Source organism: Martes martes (genome assembly GCF_963455335.1).
Source record: "Martes martes genome assembly, chromosome: 4".
Classification (NCBI taxonomy): Eukaryota; Metazoa; Chordata; class Mammalia; order Carnivora; family Mustelidae; genus Martes; species Martes martes.
In genome coordinates, this window is record NC_137891.1 from 36,763,676 (window position 1) to 36,781,885 (window position 18,210).

At 38.8% G+C, this 18,210-nt stretch overlaps 1 protein-coding gene across 1 annotated transcript in view; it reads right to left on the reverse strand.

Moving 5' to 3' along the window:
* The window catches only part of SPAG1 (sperm associated antigen 1), a gene marked incomplete at its 5' end in the record, with an annotated part of 62,198 nt that overhangs the window by 25,569 nt on the left and 18,419 nt on the right, over positions 1-18,210 (reverse strand). Inside the window, 2 exons of the mRNA XM_080800220.1 lie at positions 11,449-11,608; positions 15,607-15,713. Coding sequence (XP_080656346.1) covers positions 11,449-11,608; positions 15,607-15,713 — 267 coding nt within the window. The remainder of the gene's footprint in view (positions 1-11,448; positions 11,609-15,606; positions 15,714-18,210) is intronic.

The following is an 18,210-nucleotide window of genomic DNA, read 5'->3' on the forward strand; positions in this document are numbered from 1 at the left end:
CTCCCATTTCCGATTTATGAGTGCATGAAGTTACCAAACCTTGAGTACGATCATTGCACCCATGATCGGGGTGCCCTTTTTCTTATGGTAAAGGACTAGGAGAAAAAGGTAATTTGAAAGTGAAATAAAATCCAAGTGATTTCAGTCTTTTTAAAATGAATTTAGCAAAGAAGTTGCATAATATAGGCCCCAAGTTTTTAAAGTGAGCCTTAAAAAACATCCATTACAATACCTTATTCAAGCTTAAAGTCCTTTGATCTTGATCGAAAGACTTCAGGCATTAATCATAGCTTTAATAATTGATTACTGAATCTATTATATTTAAATATGAAAATGATGTATAAATATTTCACGGACAGGTGTCTTACCAATATTTAAAACAAGGCAGTTATTTCACAGAATGTTAAAAAACACTTAAATACAGAGACTCCCAACAAATTCTAATCTGATTTCTTTTTAAAGTAGGCTCCATGCACAACATAGGGCTTGAATTCAAGAACTGGGGATCAAGAGTGGCAGACCGCACCACTGAGCCCAACTAAGCCAGCCCCTCTAATCTGATTTTTAGTGGATGTATTTTCCACTGTGTTTCATGAGTGGTAAAGCCAGGATTTGAACCACAAGGACAAGGAGAATTGAAAACCACCAGTATTTAAATGAAAATCAGTGGATGGTCACCCTAAGGCAATCATTCAGTATAAAAACACACGAATTAGTAAATATGGGTTTCTATACAGTGTAATAACCAAAAGAGGCTTCAGTATGAAAACAATAAAAAGATCTTGTTATAACAATAAATCCCCAGATTGGACCCAGTAGGATTATCAGAGCAAGACTCCAGTCTTCTTTGTCTGGTATCTGCTGCTCAAGTCCCCACCCAGCATAAAAACAGATGAAAGCACAGATCCCTGTCAGTAGAAACAATAGACAATTTAGTATTATTCTCCACTCCTTTGTATGTTATCCCCTCACGTCTTACCAGTACTGTTACTAAAGAGCTGCAGTTTATTTAGAACTTCATATGGGTCAAGATCTTTACATATACCATACCATTGGTATGGTACATATACCATTTTCCATGGTATACCATTAATCCTTATACCTAGTATTATCACCCCCACTTTATAAATGAGGCAACAAAAACAGAAGGGAAAAGCTAAAGGCTGTCCCAGAGCCAGGGGAGCTAGAAATCAGCATAACGTTTATGGAATTCAAATGAAATGAATCAAGATTAACTAAAAGCCATACCTCTCTCCTTAAGACTGAAATGTCCTTGAACAACTCTGATAGTCTCTAAAGGTAAGCCAAGGCCTGATCCTGAAAGACCTGTGAGTCCTGGCGTGTACTGTACTACCCGTGGGACATTCCAGAGGAGTTGTTCAGAAGGTGGCTCTAAATGCAGCTCAGAGGTGTGGCCTATCTTGAGTCTTCAGATAAGTCCCAGTTGACTTGGGAGTTACTGATATAAATAGGATCACTGGAGTCTGGGTGTGGATGAGGTCACTGAGATCTCTGGAAGGATCCCTAAGAAATACTAACACATAAAGGATGATAATAAAGGAAGAAAAATCTTCAATGGAGATGGAGGAGTATCTAGAAATGAGAGAAAGCCCAGGAGGGAGTACTGCCTCAGAAACCAAAAAGAAATATTTTAGGGAGGAGGGAGTCAACAATAGTAAGTATCCAAGGAAGGGATGGCCAGCAGCCTCAGCTGCCTAAGGCCTACCAACAACCATTAGATCTAAAGCCATGAGGACTTAGTTCAGTAGGCTTCGGTAGCTTGGGTAGTTGGTAGATGCAAAAATACTCAACAAAACACTAGCAAACTGAATCCAAGAGCATAGTACAAGGACTATACACCATGACCAAGTGGGATTTATCTCAGGAAGTAGTTCAACAGTGCAAAATCATAGAACACACCACATTAATAGAATAAGGGGGGAAAAAACCACATGATCATAACTGACACTGAATAGGCATTTGGCAAAGGCCAACACCCTTTCATGATAAAAAACAGAAAACTAGAAACAAGTGAAATTTCTCAACATGATAAACTATATTCATGAAAAACCCAGTCAACATCATCATACTCAATGGTAAAATTCCCAAAGCTTTCCCCTAAAGTTCAGGAACAAGACAAGGATGCTGTCTTCACCACTGCAACTCAACATTATACTGGAAGTTGTAACCTGATCAATTAGGCAAGAAAAAAAAAAACCAAACCAATAAAAAAGCATCCATATTGGAAAGGAAGAAGTAAAACTATTTATTAATAGATAACATGATTATTATATATATTTTATATTATATAAATGGGTGTGTCTATGCGTATGTGCTTATATTTGGGGGGTATATATAATCCTAAAGAATACACACACACACACACACACACACACACACACACACACACACACCTACTACAGCTGCTGCTACTACTAGGGCTAAAAAGCAAATTCAGCAGTTTCAGGTTACAAGATACACCAGCAATGAACAATCTGAAAATTACAAAAGCAATTCCATATACAGTAGCATCCAGATGAATAAAATATTTAAGAATACATTTAACCAAGGAGGTGAAAGACTTGTATGTAGAAAACTACAAATTACTAGAAGAAAACCAGTAAATGAAAAGATATGAAGACTTAATGTAAAGATATCCAAAGTGATCTACAGATCTGACATAATCCTCTATCACAATTCTACAGGCTTTTCTGCAGAAATGGAAAAGGAAATCCTCAAATTCATATGGAATTTAAGGGGTCCAGAGTAATCAAAACAATCTTGAAAAAGAATAACAAAATCAAAGGACTTACACTTTTGATTTCAAAACTTACTAAAAGCTTCAGTAACCAAAACAGTGTGGTGCTGACGTAAGGATAGACATCAAGGCCAATAGAATAGAACTGAGATTCTATAAACCCATACATCTATGGCCAGTTGATTCTTGACAAGGATGTCAAGTCCATTCAATGGGGAAAGCATAGGCTAACAAATGGTGTTGGGACAACTGGATTTTTACATGCTGAAGAAAAAGCTAAGTTGGACTCCTTCCTACCTCAATCAATCAAAATAAGTCAGTGACCTAAATATAAGAACTAAAACCATAAAATTCTTAGAAGATAACATGGGATAAATCTACATGCCCTTGGATTTGATGATGGATTTTTATTTAGCACACTGAAGTCACAGGCAACAAAAGAAAAGAATAAACTGAACTCCATCAAATTTTAAAACTTTGTATACAAGGATATTATCAAGAAAGTAAAAACACAACCCACAGAAAGGGGGAAATTATGTGCAAGTCATATATCTTACCTGCAAGGGTCTAGTATCCAGATTATATAAAGTATATTCATAATGCAACTATAAAAAGACAAGCTAATTCTTAAATGGGCAAAGGACTTGAATAAGCATTCCTCTAAAGAAGATACACAAATAAAAATAATAATATACACATAAAAATGGTTAACGTAATAAGTCATTAGAAAAATGCAAATCAAAACCATAGGAGTTGCCGCTTCACACCCACTATAATGGCTATAATCAAAATGGCAACCCATAACAAGCATTTGCAAGAATGTGGAGGAATTAAAATCCTCATATATTGTTGGTGGGACTAGTAGCCATTTTGGAAAACAGTCTGGCAGTTCCTCAAGAAGTTAAACAAGAATTATTTACCAAATAACCCAGCATTCTACTCCTAGTTATATACCCAAGAAAATTAAAAACATATGCACATACACAAAACTTGTATATGAATTTCATAGCCACATTATTCAGAAGAGCCAAAAAAGTGGCGATAAGCCAAATGTCCATCAACAGATGGATAGAGAAAATGTGGTATTATCCATGCAATAGGGTATTATTTGTCCATAAAAAGGAATAAAGTACCAATACATGCTGCAACATGGATGAACCTTAAAAATATTGTGCTCAGTGAGGGGTGCCTGGGTGGCTCAATGGGTTAAAGCCTCTGCCTTTGGTTCAGGTCATGATCTCAGGGTCCTGGGATCGAGTCCTGCATCGGGCTCTCTGCTCAGTGGGGAGCCTGCTTCCCCCCTCTCCCTCTGCCTGCCTCTCTGCCTACTTGTGATCTCTGTCAAATAAATAAATAAAATCTTTAAAAAAAAATTATGCTCAGTTAAAGGAGCTAGACACAAAAAAATATTGTATGTTTCCATTTCCATAAGATTCTCAGCAGAGGAAAAGCCACAGAGACAGAAAGTAGATTTATGGTGGCAAGAGGAGGGTGATGGAAGTGACTGTTAATGGGTATGAGATTTCTTTTTGTGATGATAAAAATATCCCAGGATTAGACAGTAGTGATGGTTGTACAACCTTGTGAATATATTAAAATCCACTGAATTTGAAAAGGGTGAATTTTATGAAATATGGATTATATCTCAATTTTAAAAAAAAGAATGCTTATTTCACTTTACTCTTTTTTTTCTTTTCTTTTTTTCCATTTTACTCTTGACAACAAAGGATACTTTACTGTTGTTTGTTTGTTTTTTTAATCCCCCATCTAGGTCAATTTGATGGGAAAGAAAAAAATCTACCTTTAATTTTCTTTTTTTGTTAGCAATACAAAATTTGTTGATCATTTAATTTCTCCGTTAGTGACTAATTGTTCATATGCTTTGTTCATTTTCGTACTGGGCTCTTTTAACATTTTCTTATTATTTTGTAAAAGCTCTTCATATTTTAAGGTTATCAACCCCTGCCATTTGTCCTAGTTTGTCATTTACCTTTTAATTTTTTTATAGCATCTGACTGATACTGGTTTTTCACTTGTATTTTTTTTATTTTATTTTTTTAAGATTTTATTTATTTAACAGAGAGAGAGAGAGCATAAGCAGGGAGAGCAGCAGGAGAAGCATGCTCCCTGCAGAGCTCAATCCCAAGATCCTGGGATCACATCCTGAGCCAAAGGAAGATGCCCAACCACCTGAGCCACCCAGAGCACCCCTGGCTTTTCACTTTTCCAGTCAACATCATTCACCTTTCTTTTCATGATTTTATCTATTGTTTTAACTCCTGGAAATCCCTACCCTTCCACCTTCCTGATCCCGCCAATTCTAAGACAAGAGAAATAACTGTATTTTATTCTTCGGCTTGCAAGTTACTACTTAATCTTCTTATATTTCACTTTTAAGTAGGGAATAAGCATCAGCAGGACAAGGGAGGCTAGATGCTTACTTTCCTGTGATTACTTCTCCCAGACTCTGTAAGAAGACAGAATAAACACCAAAGTCTCGGACAGCTAGTCTCACGCTGATGGTCATGTCTCAATGCTCTCCACTAGGGAAGGAAAACACAAAGTGATGGGGAGTTCCCGAGAAAGCCCAGGAACTCAAATCCTTGGATCTAATCAGCCTGGCAAATAGGTATTTCTTCAGATTACTCCCTAGGAGGACAAGTGTCAGTTGTCTTGTCTCCGTACCTGATACAGAGCCAGTGATCAGTGGCTATTTAACCAACTGCACTGACTACGTCATACCTCAGTCGGGATGAGCTGGGCCTGCCCAGCCCGGGTGGCACTTACAGGGGAGCAGCATTATTGGGTGAGCTTACACAACACTCAAAACTGCATTTTCCCAGGGGCTTCTGTGCTCCCTGCACCATACCCCGTAATGACCAAGAATTCTTTCTTGGAATGTGGTGGGAGGGGGAAACACACGCAAGGATCCCATCCTGATAACCTTCCTCTGGGCTTTAACAGGATTGTCTAAAAGTGACTTGCATTTCTCCTGTCTTGTCCAAGGCCCCAGGACCTCTTTTTACATGTCCTCTAACAATGGACCTTGGTAGAGGTGAGCATGAGACAGTCCTATTGACTTTATTTCATTTTAAAAGGACTACTTCTGGGCTTCCAGCCATTTATTCCACCTAATTTTGATTTGCTTTCCTGATAAAAGGGAACTAACTAGTCTTAAAATTTATATTCCTAGCAAGACATTTTTCTTTTCAGGATCTCACATATTTTTATGTATTCCCTAATCTACAAAATAGTTATTGAGGGGCACAAATGACAAGATCATAAATGGTTCGCTTAGGGGCATCTGGGTAGTGCTCAGATGGTAAAGCATCAACTCTTGATTTCGCTCAAGTCATAACATCAGGGTCAGGAGATGGAGCCCTGTGTTGGGCTCTACACTGGGGCTGGAGTCTGCTTAAGCTTCACTCTCTCTCTCTCCCCCTCTGCCCTCCCCATCGCCACCCCGCCCTCCACATGCTCCCCCTCTCAAAAAAGAAAAAAAAAAAAAGAAAAGAAAAGAAACAAAGAAAGGAAAAAAGAAATGATTTTCTTAAAGTTCTGGCTGCTTAGAGATCTGAACAGGAACATTGTTTCTCTGTGGTTCTGATGTTAGGGTTAACACCAGACTCAGAGAGAAACATCAACCTATTAAATGATATTACACAACAATTTTGCTGACTCACATTTCTAATCACAGAATATTACTCATTGTTTAATGATTAGCCCTTTCCTGTTTATCTGTTTGTGGGAGGAGGGCCTTAATATCTCCAACCCCCCCCCCTCCAGCTTTGAGATATAAGTGACAGGGAACACTGTATACGTTTAAAGGGTACAACGTGGTGATCTGATATAGATATGTATTGTAAAATGATTACCACAGTAAGGTTACCTAGCACACCTATCACCTCACATAACTTTTTTTTGTAATGAGGACATTTAAGATCTACTTTCTTAGCAACTTTCCAGTATACAATATCATAGTGTTAACTGTAGTCACCATGCTGTACATTACCTTCCCCAAACTTACTCACAGGTGAAAGTTTGTATTCTTTGACCAACTTATTCCCCAAACGTCCACCTCTGGCAACCACCGTTCTACTCTCTATTTCTACAAGTTTGGATTTTTTTAGATTCTACACATAAATAAGATCACACAGTATTCGTCTCTCTCTGACTCATTTCACTTAGCATAATGTCCTAAAGGTCCACCCATGCTTTTGCAAACAGCAGATTTCCTTTTTTATTGTCGCCTAATATTCTAGTATAGGTGAGTATGTGTCTCACATTTTCTGTCTCCATTTATCTGCTGAAGGACACTTAACGATTGTTACTGATGAAGGATAGTTGGAAGAAAGGCAGGAAGGGACAAGGATAGCCCCCCACTCTAAGAGGAAACCACCCCTAAAAGGATTTTACACCCCCCTGGATGGAGCCTTCCACCCTTTCCCACGTGACAGATAGATGACAAAAGCCTGACTGGATGAAAGGCCCAAGTGGAAGGCTCATCAGATTAAAAGAGCCTGCCAGCAAGCCCATAAACACCCCTAGACTTAGAAACTATGGTGGCAACCCTCTCGGGTCCCCTCTCTCTTTGGGAGCTTTGTACTATCGCTCAATAAACCTTGCTTTGCTGCCCACCACTCTGTCTGGTCTACCCCTTCATACTTCAAAGTGGTGTGACCAAGAACCACGAGCACCAAAGGAAAAGAAATCCTGCACCATTACTATGTCTTGGCTCTTGAGAATGCTGACATGAACACAGGGGTGCAGATATCTCTTTAAGACAGTGTTTTCATTTCTTTTGGACATATACCCAGAAATGGGATGGCTGGACCATAGGGTAGCTCTACATTTAATCTTGTGAGGACCCTCTATACTGTTGTTAATAGTGGCTGCAAAAGTTTGCATTCCCACCAACAGTGCATGGGGTTCACCTTTCTCCACATCCTCACCAACACTTGTTATCTCCCATCTCCTAGATGACAGCCATTCAAACACATTTGAGGTGGTATCTCATTGTGGTTTTGATTTGCATTTTCCTGATGATTAGTGATGTTGAGCACCTTTTTCCTATACCCATGCGCCATGTGAATGTCTTCTTTGGAAAACTGTCTATTCAGTTCCTATGCTCCTTTTTTTTTTTTTTTTAATCAAAAATAATCACAGTAGTCTTTAACTCACTTGCTCTTCAACATAGGTTCAGCTTCCGATAAGAGTTGTTGGTACAATACCAGTGAGCATGAGGGAGATGAACACCAAATTACATGTTTGTTTGACAAGGCAGCCTGGTGACATTCAGTCTGGATTTTATGGAACCTATGCTTTCCTAGTTGGCATCCACTGCCCACTTTTATGAGATAGACTTGGAGTCACATAGGTTTAGGCCCATACCCTGGCCATGTGATTAACAGCCCATGAAAATGTGGCTAATAACTGAAACTTTCTAGGCTTCCATTGCCTAATGTATAAAAGTGTGGGTTACAGCTTCCTTGAGGATTAAATAAAATAACCTATATAAGCAACTTTTGTAGTTCTCTAAATGTGCCAATCCTTCAAAAAAATAGTAATGAGAAAGGCAGTTCTGTCAAAATGAAATAAACATACTCCACCCATCTCTCCCCTTCAATATTACTAGAAACCTGAGACAGAACTGATGGGAATAGCCACAGGAGGACCCTGAAAAGTAAATGGTAGCAGCCTAGCTGGGAAAAGGGCCTAGAAGCTGAAATACCACCAGACTAGCAGTGAGCTAGCTGCTCCTTTTTCTTTCCTCTGTCATCTCCTATCCTGGTTCAAAGGCTGTCCAAAACCCAGAGCTGGTGTCAAAATCTTGGTTTCTTTTTTGTTTGTTTTGTTTTTCCTTTCTGTCCAATCCCAGCCCCCAGCCTATCCTACATCAGCTGCAGTGGCCGTGACAGCCCGTAGGTACATGTAAAATCTGGAGGGAGAGGAACCCTTATCTCTGGCCAGAGAAACTGTGGTCCCAAGAATGTTCCCATTGCTATTCTTCTCTGTCCTCTTGCTGCTCGGTCCTGGAGGCACAGGGTCATGGGAAGTGTGCAGTAGGAAGGGGAAAGTAAAAGTCTGCCTTTCTAGCTGGAGGAAGAGGAAGGAAAACCTCTGGGCACCAGAAGGAGTGGGGGAGAATCACAGAGACGGGGAAACTCAAGATAACAACTGCATATGAACTGGGCTCACCCTCCAGGCAATCCGTCTGCATAGTGACCCTAAACATCACACTAAATGTTTTGAGAAGTGAATTATAGGGAAAGACCACTGCCCAGACCCCGGCTGGTCCCTGAGTGGTGTACAGGTGGGACTGATCCAAATAGCATTGCAAAGGTTCTGAAACTAAACTGACATTAGAATCGCAGTCCACGGAAGTCGGGCAGGAAAACTGTTACCCAAACCTAAGCAGACCAATTAACTGCCTAAAAAAATTCTCCATAAGATTTAAGTAAGACTGAAAATCGCATATCATAATACTTCAAGTTGCTAGTATACAGTACAAAAACTATCTAACAAGCTAGGAAGAAAGAAAATCTCCACATTTGGCAAGGGAAAAGATGATTAAGAAATACCAGACCCCAGTTAAAACAGATGTGAATTCTCAAAGACTTTAAGTGACTATTATAACCATGCTCCAAGAAATAAAGGCAAATACTCCTGAAATGGATAGAAGGTTTAAAAACTGCAGAGAATTGAAAGATTAAAAAAAAAAACCAAAAACAAAAAAAAGAACTAAATGGAAATTTTAGAATGGAAAAACACAGTAACCAAAATTTAAAATTCACTGAATAGGAGCAACAGTAGATTTGGGATCACAGAATTTAAAAATTGGTGAATTTGAATACAGATCAATAGAAACTTTTCAAGCTTAATAATGGAGAGAGTGAGAGAAAAAAGAAATCCCCAAGGACTTGTGGGACAAGTCCTAGGTGGTCTAACAATTGTCATAACAGTCCCTATGGGAGAGAAATTGTGTTGCCCTCCCAGCCCCCCAAAATTTGAAGAATTTTGACAGACCAATGGTTACTAAGGTTTCAGGTGGGGAAAGAATTTGGCCATAAGAAGAGCAAGGAGGAGGGTGCCTGGGTGGCTCAGTGGGTTAAGCCTCTGCTTTCAGCTCAGGTCATGATCCCAGGGTCCTGGGATTGAGGCCCGCATCGGGCTCTCTGCTCGGCAGGGAGCCTGCTTCCCCCTCTCTCTCTGCCTGCCTCTCTGCCTACTTGTGATCTCTCTCTCTCTCTGTCAAATAAATAAATAAAATCTTTAAAAAAAAAAAAAGAGCAAGGAGGAGTCTTTGGCATGATGGAATTGTTCTGTATCCTGTCATGTGATTTTATACCTGTTAGAACTGTATACCAAAAAAGTCCACTTTTAGTCTGTGTATATTTTTAAATAATAATTTACAAATAGGATCAACTGATCTAGTTTATACTGTATTTTGTCCCAGGTAAGATATTAAATGATTTCCTTTAAGATACTTGGCTTGACATCTTAAGATAAAATATAAACCCGTAGAACAATATTTGTTGCCAGAATTTATTTAAAATCTGTCTGAAAGATGAGTTTCAATCCTTAAAAAAACTATTTACTTTAACTTCTCCCTTTTTCATCCCTTTGATGCCCTAGAGAGGCATCATGCCCTAGAGAGATGCCTTCCCATCTCCGTGGTGTTCTTACTCTGATTCCTTTTCTCTCTTCCCCCCTTCTTTTCTGTCCCTTTGTCTTTACCCTGATTGTACTGATATTTTGTCTTGAGCTGTATATTTTACATTATATTTCTGTACTAAAAATATTAAAATTTTTACTTTACTTTTTTAAGTTGAATGAGCTAAACATTTTATACTTCTCTCTCAAAATTAAAATATTCTGTCAAATTACTTACAAGTTAATTTTTGCCTATGAATAATTTTCGAAACTGTTACTTTCCCTTTGGTTGCTTGGGTGCTCTCAGAAAAGGGGTAAAGTCGTGCCCCCACCCTTGTTATGGGAATAGGTGCATCTCCCCCCTTAAAGGTGATGTAACTATCATTACTATATATTATGAAAATGAAGTTTATCTAGTCTAGATTCTTTAAAAAAATTATACCAGAAGTGAAATTATACCTATTTCTTTTGCATATTTAAAACATTTTTTGAGAGGTACATAAGCAATTTCCCAACAATGCATTCATCCCTGTGAAGGCAACACATTTGGTTTACAACCAAGTAGCTATATACAAAACAATCATCTAGGAGAGGGATTTAAGGTTAACTCGCAAATTATCAATAATGTCAACATATCATGATAAACAAGAATTGAATTGAACACTAGAGGAAAGGTGTCAGGTTAAGCAGAAAAATGGGTTGGGGAGATTGTATTAAGAAAAACAGTAAGAAAAAACTCGGGGCGCCTGGGTGGCTCAGTCAATTAAGTGTTTGACTCTTGATTCCAGCTCAGGTCATGATCTCAGGGTTGTAAGATCGGTTCTGCTGCTGGTATCGATCCTTTCTCTCCCTCTCCTTCTGCCCCTCCCCTTGTCTCTCTCCCTCTCTAAGAAAAAAGAACAAACTTGTTTGTGGATTTACATGGTGCAGCTAGAAAAGTTTTGGCGGACTAAGAATTTTGGTAGAAATAGAAAATTTGAGCCAGCCCATATAAAAAGGGAGATTTTTGCGTAACCAAAAGAGGAAAAATGTTTTACTCTTATCTCCACTGCCGTCTTCCTGGGCTCTTCCGCTGTCCTTCCCACATTCATCCTCTGAGTTTTCTATTTCCTGGATAACCATTCTCTTCCCTTTGTTTTGAGCCCTAGATGTAGGTTCAGAATTTTTCAGATCTCTCTCAACCTCCGACAAGGTCTTCTGCAATATAATCACCATATTAAAGAAAATGTTTTCCTTTAATTAAAAATATAGCCATTCTGTCAGGTAACAATATGAAAATATTTAAAAATAATTAAAGATGGGGTGCCTGGGTGGATCAGTAGGTTAAGCCTCTGCCTTCAGCTCAGGTCATGATCTCAGGGTCCTGGGATCCAGTCCCACATCGGGCTCTCTGCTTGGCAGGGAGCCTTCTTCTCCCCCACCCCACCCCCTGCCTCTCTGCCTGCCTCTCTGCCTACTTGTGATCTCTCTCTGTTGGATAAATAAATAAAATCTTTAAAAAAAAAAGTGAATAAAGATACATAGGACAACACTTTTTATGGTGATTTTTTTTTCAAAAAACTTCATTGCTTTGTCTGATTATAATCATACATGTCCATTGTTTTAAAAAAAAAAAAGCATAATGAGCATGATAAAAAGAAATCCTCTGAAGTCCTGCCACTCTGATAACAGTGACATTCTGACATTCTGACATATTCTAATATATTTTTACACATATGTACATAGATAGTTTTATATAAATAAAATCATACAACACATATTTTTTAGATTAGTGTTTAAAGTTTTATGTTTTATGCTAATTAGAATGAAACATTTTCCTTCCCCCCATGCCCATTTTTAACAGCTTACGGAGGTATAATTCACAAAGTCTCATGCTTAAAATGCATAACTTCATAGGTTTTGACATAACATATCCCTCATTCCCAAAAGTTTCTTCCCATTTTTTTTAAAGATTTTATTTATTTATTTGAGAGAGAGAGTGAGAGAGCATAAGGAGAGGAGAAGGAGAAACTGGCTCCCAGCTGAGCAGCAGCCCCATGAGGGGCTTGATCCCAGGACCCAGAGATCTTGACCTGAGTCAAAGGCAGAGACTTAGCCGACTGAGCCACCCAGGCATTGTGGTTTTAATTTACATTTTCCTAGTGACTAATGATACTGAGCATCTTTTCATATGCTTATTTTCTATTCACATATCTTTTGGTGAAGAGTCTGATAGTCAAATATTTTGCTTTTTTTAAATTTGCCTGTTTGTGTTCTTATTATTGGGTTTTTAGAGTTCTTTGCAGTTCTTACAGATCTTCCTCAAATTACAATGGAGGTTATGCCCTAATAACCCCACTGTAAGTTGAAAACGCATTTACCACACCTAACCTACCAAACAGCATAGCTTGCTTAGCCTCGCCTCCCTTAATCGTGCTCAGAATGGCTTATATTAGCCTAAGGTTGGGCAAAATCCTCTGACACAAAGCCTGTTCTATAATAAAGTGATGAATATCTCATGTAACTTATTGAATACTGTACTGAAAGTCAACAACACAATAGTTGCTTGGGCACAGAATGGTTGTGGGTGTATCCACTTCCCCCTATGAGTGCATGGCTGACTGGTATCTGTGGCTTGCTGCCCCTGCCCAGCATATTGCTAGTCTGGGAAAAAAAATGAAAATTCAAAGTTCGGTTTCTACTGAATACCTATCACTTTTGTACCATCATAAAGTCAAAAAGTTGTTAAGCCAAGCCATTGTAAATTGGGGACCGTGTGTATATTCACGATGCAAGTCCTTTTTTGGATATACAATTTTTTTCCCAGTCTGTGACTTGTCTTTTTTTTCCTTCTGATAGTGTCTTTTAAAGAACAAAATTTTAAAATTTTGATGAAGTCCAATTTACCAATTTTTCCTTTTACGATCATGCCATTATGTCACATCTCAGGAAGATTTGTCTAATCCAAGGTCATAAAGATTTTATCCTATGTGTCCTTCTAGAACTCTTATATTCCAGGTTTTACACTGAGATATATGATCCACTTTGAGTTAATCCTTGCATTGGTTAAGATGCAATGGTTAAGTCCTAGAAATTAATATGTAAACATCAAATTGCATTGTGTAGTGACATTAAAGGTGGTTTTCCTTGTTTGTTTTTTTTTTTAGAATATTGTCATGTTAACTTTTCAATAAATATACCACTATAAAATGAAAGTACTATGGGAAAAAGGTATGTTCTTCAGCCAGGCCCTAAACCCAATCCACTGAAATGCTAACTTGACAAATACGTAGGACTTCAACTGCCAGAGAGGACAGAGAGACAGATAACCTGACAGGTATGTGTGGAAACAGTGACAACTCACTGCTGGAAGACAGTTCTCCATGGGTTTCTCACATTTCTAAGTATGTTGTGAGCAGTGGCATAAATAACATTTGTTCTGGGCCATCTTTTTTAGGATGTGTTACTGAGAGCAGTCTTGGAAAACAGAGTATTTCTCTTCAGAGAAGAGAGGAGGAGGTGCTTTGCAGTAAAATAAAGACATTTCCCTCCATAACAGAATTTTGGGCAGGTTTGTTTGTATCCCATTATAAAAGACAGGGGTGTCTGAGATTTGGGATTCCTCAGCTGTGATACAAACCCAATGAGAGCAGCTCTATCTGGGTCACACTGCACCACCCCCATGGGACTTGGGGGCCAGGGGAGCTGACACAACCTTGAAGCTCATCAGTTTGCTGTAGTGTGAATGAGAGTCCTTTGTGTCTGACCCAGGAGTCTCTCTTCTGCTAGGCCATCTTGTTAATTTGTAAGTAGGGTAAAATCTCACAGTTCACACTTAATTCTAGTCGTTAGGCCTCAAAACATCCCCCGGGCTGCATACCTCAGTCGGTCTGCTCAGTCAGGCCGTGAATGTCATCAGTGGCACTACGCTTACCACACACTCTTCTGTGGCCACGGAGCGCGCACCTGATCCTACCTAGGAAACTTCTATACCACTCTGCATAATACATTGAGATTGCCTCAGAGAAAAGCATTTCCTACAACACTGTAGGAAAGAGACAAATCAAATATTCCTGTTGTATGATATCACCTACCTGTGACATCTTAAAAAGACAGGCTCATAAGAACAAGAAGTAGAATGACTATTACTAGGAGCCAAAAAGGTACAGGCTTAAGGATACAAACTTGCAATTAGTAGTTAATCAAGTCCTGGAGAGCTAAGGCACCGTACAGAGATTGTAGTCAGCAAGACTGTATTCTAAACTTCCAAGTCGCTAAGAGACGAGATCTTAATTGTTCTTGCCACACACACACAAATAATAATAATTACGTGACGTGACAGAGGTGTTCGCTAAAGCTAAGGTGTGATCATACTGCAATACATTAATGTGTCAAATCAACACAAGTACCCTTATACACAATGTTACATAGCTAAATAAATAAACGTCCTTCAGAAGCAGGCTTAGAGATTTGGACATTTTCAGAGCCTGATTTCTTCCACTTCAAATAGATATTAACACTTTCAGGTATTTCTGGGATATACCTAGTTTTTGTTTTGTTTTGTTTTCTTTTCTTTTGGGATAGACCTAGTTTTTAAAGTGGTAACCTAATTCTCAACATCATTCATCCAACAAGACTGATGTCATTTTAACATAAATACAGAAATAATAACTGTGGGTGCCTGGGTGGCTCAATGGTTTAAGCCTCTGCCTTCAGCTCAGGTCATGATCCCAGGGTCCTGGAATCGAGTCCCGCATCAGGCAATCTGCTCAGCAGGGAGCCTGCTTCCCCCTCCCTCTCTGCCTGCCTCTGCCTACTTGTGATCTCTGTCTGTCAAATAAATAAATAAAATCTTAAAAAAAAATAAAATAACTGGGCATCTGGGTGGCTCAGTTGATTAAGCATCTACCTTCAGCTTAGGTCATGATCCCAGGGTCCTGGGATCAAGCCCCAAATTGGGCTCCCTGCTCAGCAGGGAGTCTGCTTCTCCCTCTCCTTCCTTCCCTGCTCCTGTGCTGTCTCTCTCGCTAGCTCACTCTCTCTCTCTCAAAGAAATAAAATCTTTTTTTCTAAGATTTTATTTATTCATTTGACAGAGAGACAGCTGAAAGCAGATGCTTAACAACTGAGCCACCCAGGCGCCCCAAAATCTTTTTAAAATTTGAAAAAAAAAAACCAACTATAGAATTAGGTGAGGAATCACTTTCTGTACTTACTTTGGCCAACTCATTATCAGGTTCAACATTCAGTACTTTATTCAAATCTTCTATAGCTTCCTGGAGCTTGTTCTGATGTTTATATGTAGTGGCACGACGTAGAAGAGCTGAAAATTTATCAAAAAAAGTTGTATTTTTTAACATGTGGTATCATGGTGAGAAGCTATTTTTCAAGTAGAAGAATACAAATAGAACAGTTTAGTGTGCAATTGGGCAAAGCTTAATTACACCCATTTTCATACTGTTGTGTGTATAGAAAATGATACTGGGGTAAACAGAGAAGGCTGCCTCGGGCAACAGTCCCCTCCCACAACCTGGTCCTCCAGTAGCCCCAGGCCCTGCCAGCTCCTTCAAGCTCTGAGAGGCGGTACCCTCACAGGCACCACGCCAGACTGTGATATTGGGAAGCTTTTCAAGAAACAGTAACATTTTCCTCTTAATTATCACCACTAATATTATTTTGCCCTTTATGAAAATTGAGAAAATCCTTTACTCAAATTTAGTACAGTAACATTTTCCTCTTAATTATCACCACTAATATTATTTTGCCCTTTATGAAAATTGAGAAAATCCTTTACTCAAATTTAGTACATTGCTGACCGGCAGATGGCTCAGACTATGAGCCATTAGCAAAGTCTTTATAGCAATCTGTAAAATGATTAGAAGAAGGTATTTCACACAGGGAACTGACAGAATTCCGACGATGAAGTCAGCTCAGTTCAGAAATTGAGCACTTTGGTATTTTATATCAGATTTTCTGTATATTTCAAATCATTCGACAATTATTTTTTACTATTGAATTATTTTAGTAGTAATACTAATACTAATAAGGAATGCCTTTATAGTCCCATCATTATCCCTGTATTATCAGAGAACTTTGTATAGTAAGTTATTATTTTGAAAAGAATGAGGCTTAGAAATTCTGAAAAGTGAGAAATTTATATCCAATATTTTTTTATGTTTTATATCCAATATATTTTAATATGCTATCTTACAACATAGAATGAGCCATGAAAATCTGCGGGATAAATCATTGTGTCATAAATTTAACCCAAACTGTTATACTATACTTTAAGTACAAATTTAGCTATTACCATTACTACTCAGAAGGGAACATCCATAAAGAAGTAGGCATGATGTAACAGTTATCATTTTTTTAACTTTCTATTTTTGAAATAATTTTAGATGCATGGCAAAGCTGCAAAGATAATAGAGAGTTTTCACATGCCTTCTTTCAGCTTTCCCTCATGCTAACTTCTTACCTAATTATGGAATATTTGCCAAAACTAAGAAATTAACATTGGTATGTTATTATTAACTAAGCTACAGGCTTTAGTTGTGTTTCACCAGTTTTTCCTCTAATGCCTTTTTCTGTCGCAGGCTGAACTGAAATACCACACTGCATTTAAAACAATTATATTTTGAGTTAAACATAAAATTTTGAAAAGGAAATTATTTATTCACTTAAGCCAACATAAGACTTCTTAATGTTTTCTAGCCCTACTCATAACTGGACTTGGCTCTATCCAGTTTGTTATTTATTTTTTTATTTTTTATTTTTATTTTTTTATTTTTTTAAGACTTTATTTATTTATTTGACAGAGAGGGAGAGATCACAAGTAGGCAGAGAGGCAGGCAGTGAGAGAGGGGGAAGCAGGCTCCCCGCTGAGCAGAGAGCCCAATGTGGGGCTTGATCCCAGGACCCTGAGATCATGACCTGAGCCAAAGGCAGAGGCTTAACCCACTGAGCCACCCAGGCGCCCCAGTTTGTTTTTTAAATAGAGAAGATTCTGGTGCTTTTGAAATCACTCAAACAAGGAAAAATGGAAACATAAAGTCATTCTGGTGGCAGATGAGCACTGTGGTTGAGTGTGGCTCTGGAGTCCACTGCCCAGTGCTGAGTCCTGTCTGCCATTCGCTAGCTGTGTGATTGTGGGTGAATTGCATAATCTTTCTATGCCTGAGTTCCCACTTTTGTAAACTGAGTGTACTAACAATAGTATCTGCACCTCTACTCAGCCATTGTGAAATTAGTGGAGTTAATAGGTGTCAAGAACCTGGCGCAGTGCCTGGCACTGTGTTGGTGGGGGTCCATCAGATCGCCAAACTTTTTTGCGACCTCCTAAAACTGGGAGCCCACCCATACTCTGTGACAGAGACAAAATACAGGCCCAAGAGGATTTTGCTGGCAAAAGGAGGGCAATCCATGGCAATGACTGGGCTGATATTCCAGGATCTCCCCCCTTAGCATGCCCATGGCTTCTGCACACCCATGTACACGGGCACACAAGGGTAGGGTACACTCCATGTGAAAAAAAATTAAGTGTTTATACTTCCTCAAATCCGTAACATTTAAAGAAAGAGTCTATTATAAATTACATCACTCCCTTGTGGAGTGATTCCTTCTCCATCACAGAGAAAGAGAGTGGAGTCTGACTTGTACAGTCAGGCTTAGACCTGTATAGTCAGGCTCAGACCACAGCAAGGTTGTGCAGCCACTGAGACAGGAAATCCAAACAAAGATATAGTTAGCTTTGGGCACATTTAATTTAAAATGTCTATGGAGGGGCATCTGGGTGACTCAATCAGTAAAGCGGCTGCCTT